We start from the raw sequence: 22,272 nt of genomic DNA, 5'->3' as shown, positions 1-22,272 counted from the left end.
AAAAGGTGATATAGTTGTACACGTTGGCACTAATGATATTAAGAGTAGGAGACCGGCGGAATTACTTAGCAAGTACAGGTCACTGTTGAAAAAAAGCCGTGAATTAGGGTTGAACTTGAAAGTGTCTGCAATTCTGCCCAGACACGATAGGAGGGAGTATATGATGAGAGCCTTGTCGATCAATTCGGCCTTGGAGGGATTGTGCAAGGCTCAAGGGGTAGAATTTTTTTCAGCCTGGACTGTACTTGTTAACAGGAGAGATTGCTTCTACAGGGATGGGATACACTTAAATAGAAAGGGTGCAAGAATTTTTGCTGATGCTGTCGAGGCAGTGTTAGGTGGGTCGGAAAACTGCTAGTTGGGGGGGATACAAGGACTAATAGATTAACAGTAGCCACTGGCAGAGGTGGAAGTGATTCTTGCACTGCTTCTATTCAAATGAGCAGAAGTCTGAAAAACAAGATGCAGGATATTTCAGAGACTGCTGGTAGTCATTGCGTTACAAGTAAACACATGGGTTGTGTTAGGGTAGCTAAGAATAGAAACAGGTGCATGTATACCTGCGTGTACACCAATGCTAGGAGTTTGGTAAATAAATTTGATGAATTTGAGGTATTGCTCAAAACATCAAAGGCAGATATTGTTGGGATATCAGAGACGTGGTGTCACACAGATATAAGTAATGCGGAACTGGAATTTGGGGAATACAATGTATATAGAAAGGATAGACAGGACAGGAGGGGAGGAGGGGTTATGCTATTAATTAAGAAACACAAAGTCAAAGGAAGTGAAGCCAGTTGACATCGCTGGACAGGGCAGTGTCGAGTCAGTTTGGTGTGACATAAGCATAGGGAAATCAAAATTGAGAGTAGGAGTGTGCTATAGGCCTAATGACTCTGATGAGTATAATAATATATTGTACAGGGAAATAGAGTGGGCCAGTAAATCAGAGAGTCTTATAATGGGGGATTTTAATTTCCCAGATATTGACTGGAATTTGTGGGTTGGTCACTCGCACACTAGCAAGGCTTTTGTGGATTTATTGGATGATTGTTTTCTACATCAGCATGTACGTGAGGCAACAAGAGGGAGCAATACTCTTGATCTGATTATCAGTAGTGATTCTTCATGCATTAAGAACCTGCAGATAAATGAACCACTAGGTGGCAGTGATCACAGTGTGTTGAAGTGGGATTTACTCAAGGAGGTAACTACCATCAGAGGTAAAGGGAAGGGTTTTTGTTTTCGTAAAGGCGACTATGATGGTCTGAGACAGTATTTAAATTCTATACAGTGGGACCAACTGATGATGTTACCAACAGCAAACTCAAAATGGGAAGCATTCAAGGAACTAATCTTGGTGGCTACCAGGCTTTACATACCAACTAAGAAATATTGTTCAAGGTTTAGGCCTAAATGGTTGTCAGATGGACTAATGAGACATGTGGCAGAGAAGAAAAATGCATGGGATACATACAAATTAATGGGTGACATGGAAGCCTATGATAGATATAAGTTGGTCTGTAACCAAGTCACAAAGGAGATTAGGCAGGCAAAGGCAGACTACGAAAAATCCTTGGCAAAGAATGCAAAGAAAAACAGAAAGGAGTTCTTTACATACTTGAACTCGAGAAGGAAAGGGATGAATCAGATTGGTCCACTGGATATTGATGGTTCAACAGTTGAGGATCCTGCTCAGGTGGCTAACAATCTAAACGAGTATTTTGCATCTACATTCACGCATGAGGAGTTATTCAGGAAGGAGAATGATGTAGGTAAAGTAAACATTGGCAGTGAGCTGGATGATTTTGTAATAACTGAGAGGAAAGTGGAGGAGAGATTGTTGAGGATAAACATAAAAAAGGCACCTGGGGTGGATGGGATCTATCCAGTTATATTAAAGGAGGCAGCAAAGGAAGTATGCAAACCCCTAGCCATAATTATGAGAGCTTCTTTGGACTCAGGGGAGGTACCCATAGACTGGAGATGTGCAAATGTAACCCCAATTCACAAAGGAGGATCAAAGGCTGACACAAGTAATTATAGACCTGTTAGTTTAACTTCTGTTCCAGGTAAATTAATGGAGGCACTGGTTAAAGAAGCACTGCAGGATCATCTAGACAAGAATTCCGTTATAGCTCAGACGCAGCATGGTTTTGTTAAGGGCAGGTCTTGCCTGACCAATTTGATTGGATACTATGATGTAGTCACAAAAGAACTGGATGCAGGGAATAACTTTGATATTATATATTTGGATCTTAGAAAGGCTTTTGATACTGTTGCACATGGAAGACTGCTGCACAAATTGGAGCAGTGTGGCATTGGAGGCAAATTGCTGCTATGGATAAGGGGATGGTTGAGTGGCAGAAGACAGAGAGTGGTAATCAATGGACACTGCTCAACGTGGACTAATGTTATTAGTGGAGTTCCTCAAGGTTCAGTGTTGGGTCCATTGTTGTTTTCGGTGTTTATGAATGATATTGATGATGGGATATCAAGTTTAATGTCTAAGTTTGCAGATGATACAAAGGTTGGCAGGGTCGTTAAGGACACTACTGACGCTATGCTGCTGCAACAGGATCTGGAAAGGTTGAACAGATGGGCTGAGAGGTGGCAAATTAAGTTTAACATTGACAAATGTAAAGTACTACATATGGGTAACAGTAACCCCAGAGCAATGTATCAACTCTGCGGTACTACACTGACAGTAGTGGAGAATGAAAAGGACCTGGGGGTAATTGTGCAGGCAGATATGAAGTTCTCTGAGCAGTGCAGACGAGCTGCAAGAGTAGCTCATGGTGTCTTGTCAATGATATACAGGAATTTTTCTAGCAGGGATAAGGAGGTGATTATTCCCTTGTATAAGGCAATGGTTAGGCCACATCTTGAGTACTGTATACAGGTCTGGAGGCCTCATTTCAAGAAGGATGTAGAGCTGCTGGAACGGGTACAGAGAAGGGCAACAAGATTAGTAAATGGAACAAAGGGTTGCTCTTACGAAGAAAGGCTTAAGTTTTGCAAATTACAGAGTCTGGAGACTAGGCACCGGCGAGGTGATCTGATAGAGGTGTATAAGGCTTTGAATGGTTTGAGCATGCTCAATGCCAATGGGATTCTTCATCTTTCTCAGAATAATCACCTCAGAGGGCATAAATTCAAATTGAGGAAAGACAGATGTAGGATAGATGTGTGGAAATTTGCTTTTAGCCAGTGGGTAGTTGGTTGGTGGAACAGACTTCCACCCCTTGTCGTGGAAGTTGATAGCCTAAATAAGTTTAAGGCTCAGCTGGACAGGTATTTCGAACGAACGGAGGGGTGAAATGGGAGAGGTTTTTTTTTTTTTTTTTTTTTTTGGCTGATGCTGAATAAGCTTGCTTTCTTGCATCATATGCCTCTACTAATGCTAATGCTAAATGTTAACCTAACCTGTTAATAATTACAAGAAAATCATTACATTAAATTTAAGCAGAAATACAAAAATATTATGCTCTCTCTTTACTGCAATGTGCAAGAATAGTATCATGACTAAACTTACAATAGAAAGAAAAAAGTTTACAATAAAATGGCCAAGTTTAAAATAGTGTATACATACATCTAAACAAATGCATACATTATTATTTTTTTTAAAAATTACCTATTCATTTTCTATTATTGATCAATACTAACTACGGAAACTCCCCAACTTACATAAGGGTTGTGTTCCGTGGAATGCTACATAAGTCGGAATTTCCCTAAATAAGCATTTAGGGAAATTCCACACTCGCAACTATGCACACTGAATTTGATAGAAGCAAAAAAGAAATGTTCAACGAACATCTAAATAGAATTATTCAATTTTTTTATCTCACATGCAGGAAAAATTACAAGTGTACAAAATTACAAAAAGAGAGAGGAGACAGGCATGTCAGCAAGTTGTACCTTTTGAGCATCGTCACCAAAATAACTCTCTAGCTGACAAGCATGCCACTGCGGAAGTTGAGGGCTGTGGAGATTTAGAAGGGGTTTTTTCAAACACATCACAAAATTTCTCTGTAGCTGCAGAATCATCACTGGCGACTTCATTGCATACTTTAATGTTGTGGAAACTAGTGCGATGCTTGAACCTATTAAACCACCCATTACTTGCCATGAACTTGGCTTGGGATTCGCCGTACTTATCCTTAATGTCTTCATAAATACTTGTTGCTTTCGCTTGTGAATCTGATTTTTCATCCATATTATTAACAGCTGTTCCATCTTTGATATAGCACCTGAACGCTGTTTTGTGATCATTGTTGATCTTAAATGCATTGATACTTTGACATGTTCTTTTATACATGCAATGTCCTTTAAAATAGTATTCGCTGTTGAAGCAGTGAGACCTAATTCTCTTGTAATCGATGACAAACTTTGTCCGTCTTCGTACTTCTTAATCATTTTCATCCTAATTTCTAAATCAATTTTGTTTCGTTTCCTGGCACTACCACCACTTGCACTTTCCATTGGTCAGTTTCCCTTCATCGTTGTAATATATAAATAGGAATTTGATACTAGAGAGCTATTAAGTGCTCGATATTTCCTATATTCTATTATATTATGGATCAACAGGGCTTACCTTTATTTTAGCTATAGGAAGCTTCTTTTCCAACTCTCCAAAATTGATATCGCCTTCCCCATGAAAAATTATTAGAGAGTTGGACAAGGAGAGTTGGAAAAGAAGCTTCCTATACCTAAAATAAAGGTAAGCCCTGTTGATCCATAATAAATAGGAATGAAGAGGTTTCTGAAAATTTCAGAAACTTTTCAGAAAAAAAAGAAATCTCGCAGGTCATCCCATTTTGCATTCTTGCAGTGCCAAACAACACGAGGTTGGGAATAGCCATCAGATAAAAGCTCCATTAGAGAAGAGATAATCACCAAGCTGGGATCTGAGGTGCCTAAAGGACCACTCACTTTGACCGTGTACTTAGAAGGGTTGTTTGTGAGAAAAAGACCAAATGTGTTGGCTGTATAGTTAGGATTGTCTGGTATTCTTGTAGGTAAATGAACAATATGTGCAACATCATTAGTAATTGCAAAAGCCTGGAACAGGACCAGGGTATGTCTGCCAGGGGCAAAGGTTGATGACGTTGTAGAGCGAATATCATCTTTTAAGGGCACAAAAGGTGATATATATAGTTGTACACATTGGCACTAATAATATTAAGAGTAGGAGACCGGCAGAATTACTTAACAAGTACAGGTCACTGTTGAACAAAAGCCGAGAATTAGGGTTGAATTTGAAAGTGTCTGCAATTCTGCCCAGACACGATAGGAGGGAGTATATGATGAGAGCCTTGTCGATCAATTCGGCCCTGGAAAGATTGTGCAAGGCTCAAGGGGTAGAATTTTTTTTCAGCCTGGAATGTACTTGTTAACAGGAGAGATTGTTTCTACAGGGATGGGATACACTTAAATAGAAAGGGTGCAAGAATATTTGCTGATGCTATCGAGGCAGTGTTAGGTGGGTCGGAAAACTGCTAGCTTGGGGGGAGACAAAGACCAATAGATTGACAGTAGCCACTGGCAGAGGTGAAAGAGATTCTTGCACTGCTTCTATTAGAATGAGCAGAAGCCTGAAAAACAAGATGCATGGTATTTCAGAGACTGCTGGGAGCCATTGGGGTACAAGTAAACACATGGGTTGTGTTAGGGTAGCTAAGAATAGAAACAGGTGCAGGTATACCTGCGTGTACACCAATGCTAGGAGTTTAGTAAATAAATTTGATGAATTTGAAGTATTGCTCAAAACATCAAAGGCAGATATTGTTGGGATATCAGAGACGTGGTGTCACACAGATATAAGGGATGCAGAACTGCAATTTGGGGAGTACAACGTCTACAGAAAGGATAGACAGGATAGGAAGGGGGGAGGGATTATGCTATTAGTTAAGAAACACATAAAACCAAGGAAGTGAAGCCAGTCGACATCGCTGGACAGTGCAGTGTTGAGTCAGTTTGGTGTGACATAAGCATTGGGAGATCAAAATTGAGAGTAGGAGTGTGCTATAGGCCTAACGACTCTGATGAGTATAATAAGGAACTATACAGGGAAATAGAGTGGGCCAGTGAATCAGAGAGTCTTATAATGGGAGATTTTAATTTCCCAGATATTGACTGGAATTTGGAGGCTGGTTACTCACACACTAGCAGGGCTTTTGTGGATTTATTGGATGATTGTTTTCTACATCAGCATGTTCAGGAGGCAACTAGAGGGAGTAATACTCTTGATTTGATTATCAGCAGTGATTCTTCATGCATTAAGAATCTACAGATAAATGAACCACTAGGTGGCAGTGATCACAGTGTGCTGAAGTGGGATTTAATCAAAGAGGTAACTACCATTAGGGGTAAAGGGAAGGGTTATTGCTTCCGTAAGGGCAACTACGATGGACTGAGACAGTATTTAAATTCTATACAGTGGGACCAACTGATGATGTTACCAACAGCAAATTCAAAATGGGAAGCATTCAAAGAACTTATCTTGGAAGCTACTAGGCTTTACATACCAACTAAGAAATATTGTTCAAGGTTTAGGCCAAAATGGATATCAGATGAACTAATGAGGCATATGGCAGAGAAGAAAAATGCATGGGATACTTACAAATTAACACATGACACAGAAGCCTATGATAGATACAAGTTGATATGCAACCAAGTTACAAAGGAGGTTAGGCAGGCGAAGGCAGATTACGAGAAATCCTTGGCAAGGGAAGCAAAGAAAAACAGCAAAGAGTTCTTTACTTATGTAAACTCTAGAAGGAAGGGGATGAATCAGATTGGTCCACTTGATATTGATGGGTCAACTGTTGATGATCCTGCTCAGGTAGCTAACAAACTAAATGAATATTTTGCATCGACATTCACACATGAGGAGTTATTCAGCAAGGGGAATGCCAGAGGTGTATTCAACTCTAGCAGTAAGTTAGAGAATCTTGAAATAACTGGGAGTAAAGTGGAGGAGAAACTGTTGAAGATAAACACAAGAAAGGCACCCGGGGTGGATGGGATCTATCCAGTTATATTAAAGGAGGCAGCAAAGGAAGTAAGCAAACCCTTAGCCATAATTATGAGAGCTTCCTTGGACTCAGGGGAGGTACCCATAGACTGGAAATGTGCAAAACTGTAGCCATTATCAACCCACTGCAGGATGGAAGCCTCCTCAACACTTCATGTTGAGGGAAATAGACCATAATCTGCCACGCTGGTCCAGTGCGGGTTGGCAGATCGACCGTATTTAGCAGTCAGGGGCTTGAACCCCGGTCTAATCAATGAGCAGGTGCTACTAAGTGCAGGTGCACTCCCGCTCCTGACCACCCCAATTCACAAAGGAGGATCAAAGGCTGACACAAGTAATTATAGACCTGTGAGCTTAACTTCTGTTCCAGGAAAATTAATGGAGTCACTGGTTAAAGAAGCACTGCAGGATCATTTAGACAAGACTTCAGTTATAGCTCAGACACAGCATGGTTTTGTTAAGGGGAAGTCTTGCCTGACCAACTTGATTGGATACTATGCAGTCACAAAAGAACTGGATGCAGGGAATAACTTTGATATTATATACTTGGATCTTAGAAAGGCTTTTGATACTGTTGCACATGGAAGACTGCTACACAAATTGGAGCAGTGTGACACTGGAGGCAAATTGCTGGTATGGATAAAGGGGTGGTTGAGGGGGAGAAGACAGAGAGTGGTAATTAATGGACACTGCTCATCGTGGACTAATGTTATTAGTGGAGTCCCTCAGGGCTCAGTGTTGGGTCCATTATTGTTTTCTGTATTTATAAATGATATTGATGATGGTATATCAAGCTTAATGTCCAAGTTTGCAGATGATACAAAGGTTGGCAGGGTTGTCAAGGACACTACTGACACTATGCTGCTGCAACAGGATCTGGAAAGGTTGAGCAGATGGGCTGAGAGGTGGCAAATGAAGTTTAACATTGACAAATGTAAAGTACTACACATGGGAAACAGCAACCCCAGAGCAACGTATCAACTCTGTGGTACTACACTGACAGTGGTAGAGAATGAAAGGGACTTGGGGGTGGTTGTGCAGGCAGATATGAAGTTCTCTGAGCAGTGCAGACGGGCTGCAAGAGTAGCTCATGGAGTATTGTCAAAGATATACAGGAATTTTTCCTCAGGGATAAGGAGGTGATTATTCTATTGTATAAGGCAATGGTCAGGCCACACCTAGAGTACTGTATACAGGTCTGGAGGCCTCATTTCAAGAAGGATGTAGAGCTGCTGGAACGAGTACAGAGAAGGGCAACAAGATTAGTGAATGGAACAAAGGGGTGCTCTTACGAAGAAAGGCTTAAGTTTTGCAAATTACAGTGTCTGGAGACTAGGCACCAGCGAGGTGATCTGATAGAGGTGTATAAAGCCTTGAATGGTTTAAGCATGCTCAATGCTGATGGGATTCTTCCTCTAGCTCAGAAAAATCACCTGAGAGGGCATAAATTGAAATTGAGGAAAGACAGATGTAGGACAGACGTGCGGAAATTTGCCTTTAGCCAGCGGGTGGTTGGTTGGTGGAACAGACTCCCATCCCTTGTGGTGGAGGTTGATAGCCTAAATAAGTTTAAGGCTCAGCTGGACAGGTATTTTGAACGAACAGAGGGGTGAAGTGGAAGTCGGTTTTTTTTTTTTTTTTTTTTTTTTGGCTGATGCTGCATAAGCTTGCTTTCTTGCATCAAATGCCTCTACTAATGCTAATGCTAATGCTAAAAGCCTCAGCATCTCGACCAGCTGGGTCTGTGTCACTAGAGAATGGAAGCCAGCTAGAGCTGTGGACATTAAAATCTCAAAGGAAAATTACCTCACTGTTAGGAAAGCTGGACTGGAGAAAGTCAAATTGCAAAGAGAGGAAGTCAAAGAGCACCAAGTGATTAGTGGAGTTAGGAGAACGGTAGAGACAACAGATGAATTTGGCAGAATGAGGTAGAGAGGTTTTAAGCCAGAGAAGATCGAAAAGAAGAGATTCCAAATTACCACATCTCTGACAGGGAATATCGGAACAGACATATGTACAAGTACCACCTTTGAGGCGAAAGGAATCATACAGCTAATAATTTGGGCAACTGAGATGAGCAGGGGTTGAATCAACTGATAACTCAGATTCTGTCAGAAAAAGTACATTGGGTTTGGCAGACTGCAAGTGGAAATGGACATTGTTGAGATTAGAACTGAAACCACGTATATTTGTGAAATGAGCTACAAAGTGTTTGGAAGGTTTAGATCTTTTCACAGATAAGCTTGCTCTATTAGTTTGATTGTTCATGGTGTTTTTAGTAGTAAGAAAAAGTGGGGGAGGTCATGCTGTATGAAGTAATGAATTTGGATATGGACACATGATAAGAATATAAACAGATCTTCGAAATAGCATGGCCTTGAAAATCACCAGGATGCTTCCTTTTCATAACTTTTTAAGTATTTTACTAATTTTTAGGGAATAAAGCACAATTACAAAATGAGGAGGCACGCCTGATACACATAAACAAAGCTGTGCACGTGTAGCAACTGAATAAACAACACAATAGTGTGTCTCTGCCATAAAGGCAGAGACACACTATTGTGTTTCTGCTAGTGGAATCTGTTATAAACTGGTAGCAAACTCGATCTAATTGCATTTGCGATAATACCGATAGCTGCAATTGTGTGGGTTTTTATGTTATTATGGTGAAATGTGTATCCACTTCACTGATATAAAAATATAAATACATTTTCAGAATCTTCTCTTCATTGCTATCGTGTTGCATTCAGTTGGAGTGATTCCGCATTCGACTGCCATTTCTTGTAAACACAAAGGCGAATCATGCATAAGCGAATTCAGTTCTTGTTATATACAATATCGTTCCCCTATTTATAAATCCTGTATGATCGAATTCGTGTAGTATAAACACGTGTTATACGAGGACTGACTGTATAGGGAAATTTTCAACTTCCACAGACTTGGAACGAATTACAAAAAAAAAAAAGTGTTATTGGGTTCACATTATGATATTTTCACGATACCTCCATTTATTCCTAAGGGATGCAAAATACATTTCCACAATTAAGTTTGCACCGGCGGGCAAAAACTTACGTAAATCGAATTTTCGTAAGTCAAGTATTACGTAAATCAGGGAGTTCCTGTACTAATTTGATAATAAAATATTTAGTTGGAAAAGTTAACTATATTCAGAGATATTTCAGAATGTTTATATGTTGAGTTAAGTTTAACTTATCTATTATACATTACTAAGGCTATCTTTGTACACGATCTCACTCTCAAGATCTGTCTGCAAAGCAACATCATATATCATCTGAAAGATTCTGATGAGACACTGAATTCTGCTATTAATCAGAATTAAATCAATTTTTAAAAAAGAAATAATTTTTGTTGCCAAGTTGTAAGCATGATATGAGGGTGGTTCAATAAAGAATTGCCCTCACCTACTTCCAGATATCGTAGATTCATGATATTTTGTGTGTAGCATCATACATATCTCTGTACTAAAGGTGTAAAATTTCAGCTGTCTTAATTTGTTTTTCTCTTACAGAGCTGAACGTGTGATGAAATAGCATCATGGATAAAGTTGAAGCCAGTGCTGTAATCCGGTATCTGTTCTTGAAGGGGAAATCTCCTAAATCTCCACAAGGAGATGACTGCTATATATAAGGATGAAGCCCCATTCGTGTTGCATTCAGTTGGAGTGATTCCGCATTCGATTCCGCATTGTGAAGCACTGGCATAGACAGTTTAGGTGTGGTCGGACATCGGTAGAATCTGAGCCCATTCCAGGTCATCCCCATTCAGCCATTGATGACAGCACGATCAGAAAAGTGAAGTCGTTAATCATGGAAGGTCACCGGATATCTGTGCATGAATTGTCCCAGGAGGTGAAGATTAGTGTGGGCTCTGTTGAAACAGTCCTTCACGACCAACCCCATTTATGGAAATTGAGTGCAAAATGGATTCCCCGATTACTGACTGGTTTCCAGAAGGCTAATCGACAACAGAAATCACAAGAGTTGTTAGCCCTGTGCCAAAAAAAATTAGGAAGACTTTTTTCTCTCGTCTAATCACTCAGGATGAAAGTTGGATACACCATTTCGACCTTGAAAGTAAAAAGCAGTCCATAGAATGGCGACATCATGGTTCCCCACCCCCGAAGAAGGCAAGGGTCCAAGCGTCGTCAGAAGGAAAGGTCTTGCTGACTGTTTTGGGATGAGAAAGGCGTAATAACGACTGATAACCTGGCAAAAGGTAGAACAATTACAGGTACCTATTATGCCAACTTACTCACAAAATTACGGGATAAAATCAAAACATGTAGGCATGGTATGCTGTCCAAAGGTGTGAGAATGCTTCAAGACAATGCCCCAGTTCACACTTCTGAAATTGCAACAACACAAGCGGCCACTTGTGGATATGAAATACTGCCCCATCCAGCCTACTCACCTGACCTTGCACCATCAGACTTCTTCCCTCAAATCATTTCTTCATGGGACCCACTTCCCTGACGACAAGACATTCATTTCTGCAACAGTCATGGTTCAAAGACCAACCTCACCACTTCTACAAAAATGGTATCCGTAGCCCATTCATCCATCAATGGGAAAAATGTGTAAATCTGCACGGTGGCTATATAGAGAAGGACTAAAACCTGTGCCAAGAATCAACAGGCTAGCACTTCTGCAGCTAGGTCAGGGCAATTCTTTATTGAACCACCCTTGTATGTATGTATATATATATATATATATATATATATATATATATATATATAAGAATTAAGGAAGTAATATAAATAACAGACAGAAATTAGAAAACATCACGGAACAGAGCTGGTAGATTGAATGATTTAACCGCCAAATGTTTCATGATGCTTGCAGTCTAATAACCAACATTCCTGGTGTTGGTTATTAGACTGCAAGAATTTGCTGAGAATTCTGTGATCAATATGATTAATATTAATTACTCATGTCTTTAATCTGGTAATAAAATATTTTTGAAAAGTCAACTGTACTCAAAGATATTTTAAATTGTGAGTTGGTAAATGTTAAGAGCAAGTACTATGGATATAACTAAGATTATTTTAATACAATGCCTATGCAATACAGCAATTTTACTCGCCCTTAGTGGCATGCTAGGTTGTGTGCAAAATGTGTTTTTAAACACTCTGAGATGGACACATTCATTAAATTTTGTACAACCCAGCAAAAAAAAAAAAAAAAAAGCAAAATTTATAAGTATAAACTATGCCAACTAGCCAATCTCTTATTTTATTTATATAATAGAAATGTAGCTGCAATAAAAAATCTTACCTGGGAGAAGCTCCCTATCTGTGCTTTCTGTACATGTAGGGTATGGATAAAACAAGTGACCTTTTTCCAAGGGATAAGGAATCATTCTAAATGCTGTAAGTAACACTACAATTATAAGAACAATGTAAATGTAATATTGGTGATATTAATAAAGCACATCCTATTAATTAAAAATTAATCAAATTCCAAATTGCTGTATAACATGATTATTTTGCATCCCAAATACACACAATGCCCTAATTACTGTAGCCCTAATGAATGCCCTAATAAATGCAGCAGCAGCATTTTGGTAAAGACCGTTTGTTTAAACTAGATAATACCCCAATGGTGCTGTTCAAGGGCAGTTTGTCAGAAACTCATTACTTGGAGTTTGGAATTAGTGCTAAGGCCACGAGGTTCTATATATCGTGTGTTCTATGATCAGTTTTATGTTTCATGTTTCAAAACCTCTTCTGGATGAAAAACCCAAGTTTTCAAGAGGAAATACCATTTATGTACCTTTGTTGTGTGGGGGGGGGGAAGCAATGCTTAAATTAAAGAAAACATGAAAAGCAGGATCCCAACAAAAAGGCATATCATAGACATCATAGCTAGCACAATGGCTACAATCTGTTTTTCTACATTGTATAACAGAAAGCCTGGGTTTTGATTCTCCTAAACACAAAAAGAATTTCTAGGGCTTATTTTATTTTATTACATTTTTTTTTGTTGTTGTTGTTGTTCAGCAACCAAGTTAACTGATCTTGGGTAATGTTGCATGGTTTCATACCTTAACAAATAAGTGACAACTTACAATATGCTGTTGCTTCATGCCTACATACTTAGCTTCATTTTCATGATTTTGAACCATATTCATTGTAGAAGCATTCCCACAAGTAGTTCACTCGTTCAGCACAAAAAGTGTTAGAATTAGTAACTAATTCCACTTCAGTGCAATCTGAAATTACAGACTTGAGTGAATTAAAAGTGAATTTTGCTATTAATATGCGAAAAAAATAACATTAAACTTAAAAAAAATTAATGTGTTAATGCTTAACAATAAGTTATATTTGCTATGCTCTCTGTACATGTAATTTATTAAAATTTACACTGCTGTATAGCTTCTAATTTACACCATTCAAAATGATAACCAATACAAATATATGTATACCTTTGCACTATGAATATTTTATTATTGATTTTAAAATCAATATTTAAGTAAAATAGTAAAAATTACTACCTGCATGTTAGAAAACTGCAGAACTTGTTTGAAAAACAAATAATGGTCCTTTGATGGTATTCATCAGAACGAAGTTCTGGTATAATGAAGCGATTATACCAGCGAACATTCTCCTCAGAGCATTCGTTTTAATGGGATTTCACTGTATAATATAATAAACCACTTACTTTCTTTGTTAGCATCAAGAAATGGCACATGATGCAAGAAAGCAAACTTACAGAGCATTATCAAAAAAAAAAAAAAAAAAAAACACCCAATTCACCTATCCATCCCCTCCAATAATTTGTATTCAATCTATCCGCTTCCACAACAGCTGGAAGTTTTTTCCAACAATCAACCTGCTGGCTAAATACAAACTTCCATATATCTATTCTGCAACCATCCTTCCTCAATTTGAATTTATGTCCCCTCAATTGTGTAGTCTGATCAAGAGGGAGAATCCCATCACCATTAAGCTTGCTCAATCCATTCACGCCTTAAACATCTCAATGAGATCACCTCGCAAGTGCCTCATATCCAGATGCTGTAATTTGCAGAACTGAAGCCTTTTTTGTTAAGAGCTCCCCCTTTTTTCTCCCTCACCAATCTTGTTGCCCTTCTCTGCACCTGTTCCAGAAGCTCTACATGCTTTCTAAAATGAAGCTTCCAGGCATGTATGCAGTACTCAAGATGTAACCTGGCCATTGCCTTATACAAAGGGTACTAGGAAAGTTTTGCAATACAGCTTTGTTTATTTAATTTTTTCAAAGTAATTTCCTCTACATTCAATACACCTCTCCATCCTCCGAAACCAATCTTTAAACCAGTTCTGCCAAGTTTCACTAGGGAGTAAAGCACACTCGTTGTCCCAAGCCCGTAGAAGGTCCTCATCACTGGAAAACCGCCTCCCTTTTAGCTTCATTTTCACATGCGGGAACAGTGCAAAGTCGCAGGGAGCAAGGTCTGGTCTGTAGGGAGGGTGCTCAAGAAGTTTCAGTCCTGTTGTGGTCAAATATTCGGTGCAGGCTTTGGCGCGGTGAGCTGCAGCATTATCGTGATGGAGGTACCAGGTGTCCATTCTTGACTTTGGCCGCAGGTTCTTCATAGATCCAATGACTTTAGGCAGGCATTGTTCAGTATACCACTTAGCTGTGACTGTCTTCTGCGTGTCCAAAACGACACGTTCCACAATTCCACTCGATTTGAAAAATACAGCTATCATTTTCTTCTTTACAGATCGGGATTTTCTGACAATTACGGGTGTGTCGTCATCATCAAAGACCCAAACTTTGTTTTGAGCCTTGGTCGGCAGATCGTAATAGTACAGCCAAGTCTCGTCACCTGTCACGATGTTGTTCACATACCGAGATTGTCCCTTATCAAACTTTTTTAACATCTCCCGGCACCAAGTCACACGTCGTGTCATCTGCTCTTCAGTCAGTTGATGTGGCACCCAGAGAGAACAAAGTTTCTTCACGTGCAAATGATCTTGCAGAATCGAACGAATTGCTGGTGCATTTAGGCCCAAAGTATCCTCTATCTGTTGGTAGGTCACTCGCCTGTTTTCGTCAAGCGTTTTCCTCCGTAACTGACGTTCGTGGCCTTCCTGGCCTCTCAGAATCCTCCAGAGTGAAATTTACCCTTTGGAATTCTCTATACCACCTGAATATCGTTGTACGATTTGGACAATCATCATCTAGTGCAAGAGTCATTTCTTCTAAGCACTGGTCTATGGTTAAACCACGCTCGAAATTATACCGCAAAACTGTCCTTATCTCATTTCGTGACCACGATGCCATCGCAAGCACTTTACACTCTCACTACTAATGAATAACTGAGCCCATTGACTTGGCGCAGCGGCTACTATGCGCGTATGAACATGTCTCAACATGCAGCAACAAGCAGCTTCCTGTGATTCATTGTTGCGTCATATTGCAAAACTTTCCTAGTACCCTTTGTACAATAGGATAATTACCTCCTTATTCCTGCATATCATCGGCAGAATCCACAAGCTGTCCTGGCAGACTGTCTGCACTGCTCAGAGAACTTCATACCTGACTGCACAATTACCCTTAGGTCTTTTCCATTTTCCACTACTCTGAGTATAATACCAGACAGTTGGTATGTTACTGTGGGATCACTGCTACCCATATGCAATACTTTGCATTTGTCAATGTTAAGCTTCAACCCATTTCTCAGCCCATGTGCTTCTAGATCTTGTTGCAGTAGCATACCATCATTGTGTCATAAACCACCCTGCCAACCTTTATATCATCTGCAAACTCTATATACCTCCTAGAATTAGAACGTATATAGACTTTAAGCCTGATATACCTTCATCAATATCACTGATAAATATTGAAAACAACAATGGACCTAGAACTGAACCTTGGGTGTCTCCATTAATGACATCAGTCCACGAAAAACAGTGTCCACTGATAACCACTCCATCTTCTCCCCCTCAACCATCCCTGTTCTGTATTGTTTGCGAAAAGAATGTTCCATGCAAGAAAAAATTCCAGAATGACCAACATGTGAAAACAGCATCATGCATTATGGCCAAGCAAAGGAAAAATTTCTAGAGCAGTTACTTTTTAACCAAGCCATGTAATTCAAAAGAAGAGAAAAGTGATATTTCAAAGGATTTGTCTCTCGCCCTGGTAAGCAGCAATATCCCTTTTAATAAGTTAAAACAATCGAGTCTTCAAGCAATTTTTGAAAAAAAAAAAATAAATAAAATAATCAAATATATATATATATTATATTAATCAAGATATTTCAGATGAATCTACCTTGAGAAAGAATTACCTTAATGATATTTATCACAACATTATTCGTAAAATTTGTCAAAATATTGGAGAAAACTACATTTGGATGTCCACTGATGAAATGGCAGATGTTTTTGGCTGCTATACTGCACATTTTATATATGTGGAAAATTAGATGCAGAACCATCACATCTGCCTTTTCCTTGCTCATAAGGCCCTCGAAAAAGTGAATTATCAATTCACTACATTATCAATATTTTCTAAGGATCCTTTGCAGTTATTACAGCTAGAATCGACCCATAGTTAAAGAGTGTGCAGTTTTGTTAGTGACGCTGCTTCGTATATGGTAAAAGCCACTTCTGCACTACAAGTTTTCTTTATCCAAATCTGATCCACGTTACTTGCTTAGCCCATGGTTTACACAGGTTGGCAGAGGCAATTCAGGAGAATTTTGGTGAAATTAACTTAGTATAAAAAAGATTTTGTCAAAAGTGCCTTTGAGAATAGCAACTTACAGAAATATGCTACATACCCTTCCTCTCCCACCTGATCCTGTTCTCACAAGATGGAGAACACTGTTACAAACAGCATTGTTTATGCTAAAAATTTTGATTCTATACATGAATTTGTTGATTCCTTGGATAGTATGCATTCAGCAGCTATTGGTAGTGCTAAGACAATGCTTTCTAATTCTTTGGCTGGAAAACATTTGTCTACCCACTCATTTCAGCTGGTTACTTAATTGTGTAACCAAACTTAATGTGGGGGCTTTCTTTAATCAGTGCAATTGGAAAGATGGAAAAAATTTAAATACAAATTTCAATCAGGCCTAGAGGCATAGCAGAAGAAATAAGAAAATACAATAATGTTTTAGAAAAGAACTCGGGATTTCACACTTTAAGGAAAATAGATGAATTTATAAATGGGAAAGGTAATGAACTTCCATGTCAAGTAGAGGCTTTGAAAGCTCACATTTTTAAATACAGCCCAGTCACTTCCATAGAAGTAGAAAGGCCATTCTCTGCATAAAAAATGATCTTGGACAATAAACACCACTAATTCACAAAGGAACACTTTGAGAAATATATTATTGTGTATTGTAACAAAAATTATTCCAGGTGAGTTTGAAAGAGCAAACTTTTAAAAGAGATGTTAAAACTTTTCATAAACTACGATGTCTAATGGTTTCACACCAGGGAACACAGCTATTATCTCGTTTTTCCATTTTGCAATGTAGAGTAGCACATCTGATTGCTAATTTGTTAACAAAAATAAGCAGAAATAATTAAAATTTTCCAGTGTTAACAGTTTTACTATTTTTCTGCAAAAAAGAGAAGACAGGGAAAAACTGAGGTTTTTGCAAAGAGACAGAGAAACTCTCCTTAACCATATTACAATGGTGAGACAAAGGAATTAAATACAGTAAAAAAAGTAGCTTCTACACTGTAAGTCTGGCAGTTATGCTCATTGTTCAGTTGGTTGCTTGCTTTTTTTATTTTATTATTATTATTTTTTTTTTTTGTGTGTTTTGGTGCATCGAAAGTGTATCTCATAGTGTAACAGATTACTTGGTAAATTACACTGTTTTTCTCAATACAATGATGTGAAAATTCTTTGTTGTTCATTTTTGTATATTGGGTTTTATCAATACATGTTTAATTGTTTTGATTTGTTCCCATTTTGGAGATTCTTAAGCATAGGGTAAAAGACCCCCCCCCCCCAATGCGATGTGCATATGTCCTATCATTAGGCTGGTTAGAACAACCTCTCCTCTACTTGATTTTCATATATGCTTGTCTTCCAGTACCAAACTTTTTGTTTTATGATATAAACGTATTTGTTTTTTTCTGTCTGAGTTGCTGCCACTGTGTTTACAATGGCTTCTGGTGATTACTTAGAAATTACGTGGGAATAGGAAGAACACTTATTTCCAAAAATGTGTGGTAAATTTTGCTGTTCTACTTCATACCCTTTTATCCCTGCATGTCCTGGTATGACTAGAAATTTTTTTTGTTGTCTTTTACTATCCATTTAATTTGTTAATGAACTGGATGAGTCATAATGTTTATGGCTTGCAAAGCTTGAATCACTTTAAAGGTGTCTGTGTATATCAAATCCCTCAAAATAATGTGGTTCTGAAGTGTTCCAGAGCTGCTAATTCCACATTAAATACTGCATTCTTTTGGAAATTGGTATGACAGCATAACTTCTGGGAAAACTGCCAATGTTCCCACATAGTTCTTCTTCTTTGATTTTGACTCATCTGTAAGAAATAGTATGTAAGTAGAGATATTGAGTTTGATGTGCTGCATGCAACTGTTTTTTTTTTGTTTTTTTTTTAAGTTCTTATTTTATTCCCACTTTGTATGAAGATATCTTGAAATCTCAGTAATCACAGACTGCCATCCAATTATTATTTTTAGACCTGAATTTAGTTTTCATCTTCTGACATCGTGATAATTTTAATGTTAGGGAGTGTATTGGGGGAAAGTGGGAGATGGATCCATATACTAAAAGCAGTGACTCTTAATTTTATTTGCAACATACTGGTCAAAATAATTACAATATTATTTTACTTACTTCCTTCCCATGTGCAATGTAAGAGATTCAATGCACCTTCCACCCTTTTCCAATGAGTTAAGTGGAAAAATGCATAAGCTACTGCTTCACTGTCTCCTCTTTTCAATATGTGTTCTGGTGGTAAGATGAGACTTTTCATTTCTAAAAGATACTGAAACATAATCCACAATTAATATATAAAGTATTTATTTCAGATTAGAAAAATTTTAAATTGATTCTTAACTAACTTTTAATAGAATTAAAAGTTATTCACTCTAATTCACAGACAGATTTTTAAAAAGAAAAAACCAAAAGAAGAAGAAAAGTTTATTAACCTACAATCTGCTAAGCCCCCACTTACTTTTTGAAGAACAACTACTCCTCATCAGTTGTCCTAATTATTTGCCCTTGTGCATCTGCTCTAATATTCTTTGCCAGAGACTTCCTAATTTGGGAAGGCTCTGGTTTAAAATCTCTTTTTACCCAATTCTGTCAAGTTCATTTGTTGCCTCTACTGTTTTCAAACTGTACTAATCACTCTGAACTCTGCCTTCCTTTCTTTGAAACTCGATTTCTCTGTTATGACTGTCCTAATGGTGAGGTAATTTTTATTAGTGGTTTTAACTTTCACAACTCCAGCTGGCTTCAGTTTCCTAGTTAAAAGGACCCAGCTGGTTGAGATGTTGAGGCTTTTGTGATTCCTAATGACCTTACACAGCTTGTTCATTTACTTCAAGACAATTCTAACCACATACCCAATAATTTTGATCTTTTCCTCACTAAACAGTTCAAAGTATACCATCAATGTTAGTGGTCCTCTAGGCACTTCACACCACAACTTGGTGATGGTGTGAAGTGCCTTCTCTCATAGCCATTCTCAGCCTCATATTGTTTGAAATTATAAGAATGCAATAAAATGCAAAAATAGGATGATCTGCATAATTTTTATTCCTCTTTCTGTTGGCTGGATTACAGTTAATGGAGGATAACATTACACGTGTATGAGGCAGTGGTACATTACTGAGTTCTTGAAGGCAGAGAACATTGCACATAATGAGATTCACTGACATTTAAAGAATGTTTATTGGGACACAACAGTTGATGTGAGCACAATTAAGTGTATCAGCAATAGTGGCAGTGGTTTGAAGTACATGCCAAGATCAGGCTATCCTTCCACTACAGTGATGGTGGAAAATGAGGAGAGAATGGATGAGCTGATTTATGACTGCCAAAGCACTAAGAATGGAGGGGGGATGTGTGCAAGAGTGACAATTGGTTTTAATGAAATGCAAACAATTCTAGACAATCCAGGATACAGGAAGAACTGACACCTTGAATCACTACTGTAGCAGAATGTTTCACATCTGAAAAATTCTGGAACAATGGTTCTTTGAGTTTTAAATAAATGGTGGATTTGCCTTATTGGTGATACAGTTTATATTAAAATGATATTAGCCATTTAGGTCAGCACATGAGTAATGGTATCATCTGTAATGTGAGCATAGGCATTTTGTATTATTTTGCATTTTTAAATTCAAAAGAGAGGGACTTTACCATGCCAACTGCTGGCATGTCTGTCATTTATATATAAAGGTTGTTTTTTATCTAGTAGGTAATATTTTTAAATTTCAGAAGAAACAACAAACACTGTGTTCATTAGTATTAAATACTTATTTTAATCTATTTGTACAATTACAACATTCAAAAATTTTTAATACTAGGTTAACTCTTAAAATAAGTAAAGTACAATACAGAAAAAATTAGCACTTAATGTTTTCCTTGGGCGTTATGTTACAACCTTTGACAAATGGGAACATCAAATGAAGTCACTGGTGTGTATGAAAGGAAAGCCTGGCTTCTTATTATCTTGGAGAATCTAGGACAAGCCTTTGTTACCGGGAACCAGATTATTCTCTTAGTTATAATCTTATTCCCATTTATTCCAAAAATCCACCCTATTTTTACAGCTGGATTGCATCCAATAATTCAAAACACTGTATTTACGCATAGAATTCATTTATCCAGGTAATGAATTGTTAGAAGTGTTAAGAAAATTTTAAAACAATCAATGAAATCTAGTGACACACCAGAATAACCAGGCAGTTAATTTGTGAAACTCTTGGAAAATGGCTAAAGGCATTCATACACTGGTGTGCAAAACTTAAGGACCAACACTATTTCTAAAGGTTAAAACCAGAAAATCAAACGAAACAGCCTGTGGTGATTTGCATAACTGTGGCTGTTCAGTAGAAAGCTGGTGAACATGCAAAAATTTGAATCATGATGAGAGGGCTCACATAAACAGATAAAAAGCAGCAGTTATGTGAAAATTACCGGATGGTGAGCACGATTGTTACAGACGTTTGATTGGTTTCATACAGTGCTACAGACAACGAAATAGCCAGTAGACAACATCGGATGACTTTACCTGGGATCGAATAATTGGGAAGCTTGAGGAAGGTCGAAGTGCGAGGAGTGTGGTTGCAGAGTTCGGTATCGCCGATAGCATCGTCTCATGTGTGTGGTCGGCCTTCAGAATGACAGGCACAGCTGTTCGAAAGACCAGTAGTGGTCGTCCACGAAAAAAACGCCCAATGATGGCCGCTATATACTCCTACAGGCCAAGAGGAACCAGCAACAGACAGCAGGATCCATTGCAAACCAGCTGCACAGGACACAGGATATCGCGGTTTACTGTGGCTGGGCGACTCCACAAAGGTGGACTGTTTGCCCGACGGCCAGTATGCGGTGTCCCTTTAACACATGCCCATCGGAGACACCGTTTACAGTGGTGCATCGAACACAAAGACTGGACAGCAGCGCAATGGGGTAAGGTACTCTTTACTGGTGATAGTAGATTCAGTCTCAGCAGCGATTCTGGACGTCAGCTAATCTGGCGAGAGGTTGGCACACTGTATCACCCCGCAAACGTCACTGAAAGGGTATCTCGTCTGGGGAGGCGTTAACTTGGATGGATGTACACAACTCCAGATATGGGAAGGCAGTACTGTAACCGGTGCATGCTATTGTACTGAGGTAATCCTTCCCCACATCACATGCATATGTTCTGAGGTGCCATTGGCCCCGTGTTCATGTTTATGGATGATAATGCCACGCCCCCATCGCACTGCAGCTGTTGATATGCTTTTGGAAAATGACTACATTGTTCTTTATGGATTGGCCTGCTTGTTCCACCAATCTAAATCTCATCGAACACATACGTGATGCTCTGGGGAGATGCCTAGTGGCACGTCACACCCACCAGAAAATGTTCAACAGCTGAAGATGGCACTGACAGAGGAATGGACTATGTTACCGGAAGAAGAACTTATCAACAACATTGTTCTAAGTATGGACAGGTAGTGCAAAGCCTGTGTCGACATTAGGGGGTGGCCATATCTCCTACTGAGGACCACC

General features: G+C 38.6%; 1 protein-coding gene across 8 annotated transcripts in view; it reads right to left on the bottom strand.

The window, feature by feature from the left end:
- Positions 1-22,272, bottom strand: part of LOC150086298 (suppressor of tumorigenicity 7 protein homolog) — a 172,335-nt gene that overhangs the window by 15,652 nt on the left and 134,411 nt on the right. For 6 of the 8 annotated variants that reach the window (XM_090373814.1, XM_090373815.1, XM_090373816.1 and 3 more), the window contains 2 exons: positions 18,877-19,027; positions 12,331-12,423 (listed from right to left, as the gene is read on the bottom strand). In XM_090373814.1, the coding sequence (XP_090229940.1) occupies positions 12,331-12,423; positions 18,877-19,027 (244 nt within the window). Of the gene's footprint in view, positions 1-12,330; positions 12,436-18,876; positions 19,028-22,272 lie in introns of all 8 variants that reach the window. The other 2 variants (XM_090373812.1, XM_090373813.1) reach the window with 1 other exon arrangement.

The sequence above is a fragment of the Mastigoproctus giganteus genome, chromosome 5 (genome assembly GCF_048544385.1).
Source record: "Mastigoproctus giganteus isolate SK-2022 chromosome 5, ASM4854438v1, whole genome shotgun sequence".
Taxonomy (NCBI): Eukaryota; Metazoa; Arthropoda; class Arachnida; order Uropygi; family Thelyphonidae; genus Mastigoproctus; species Mastigoproctus giganteus.
This window is presented reverse-complemented; position numbering and strand designations above follow the sequence as displayed.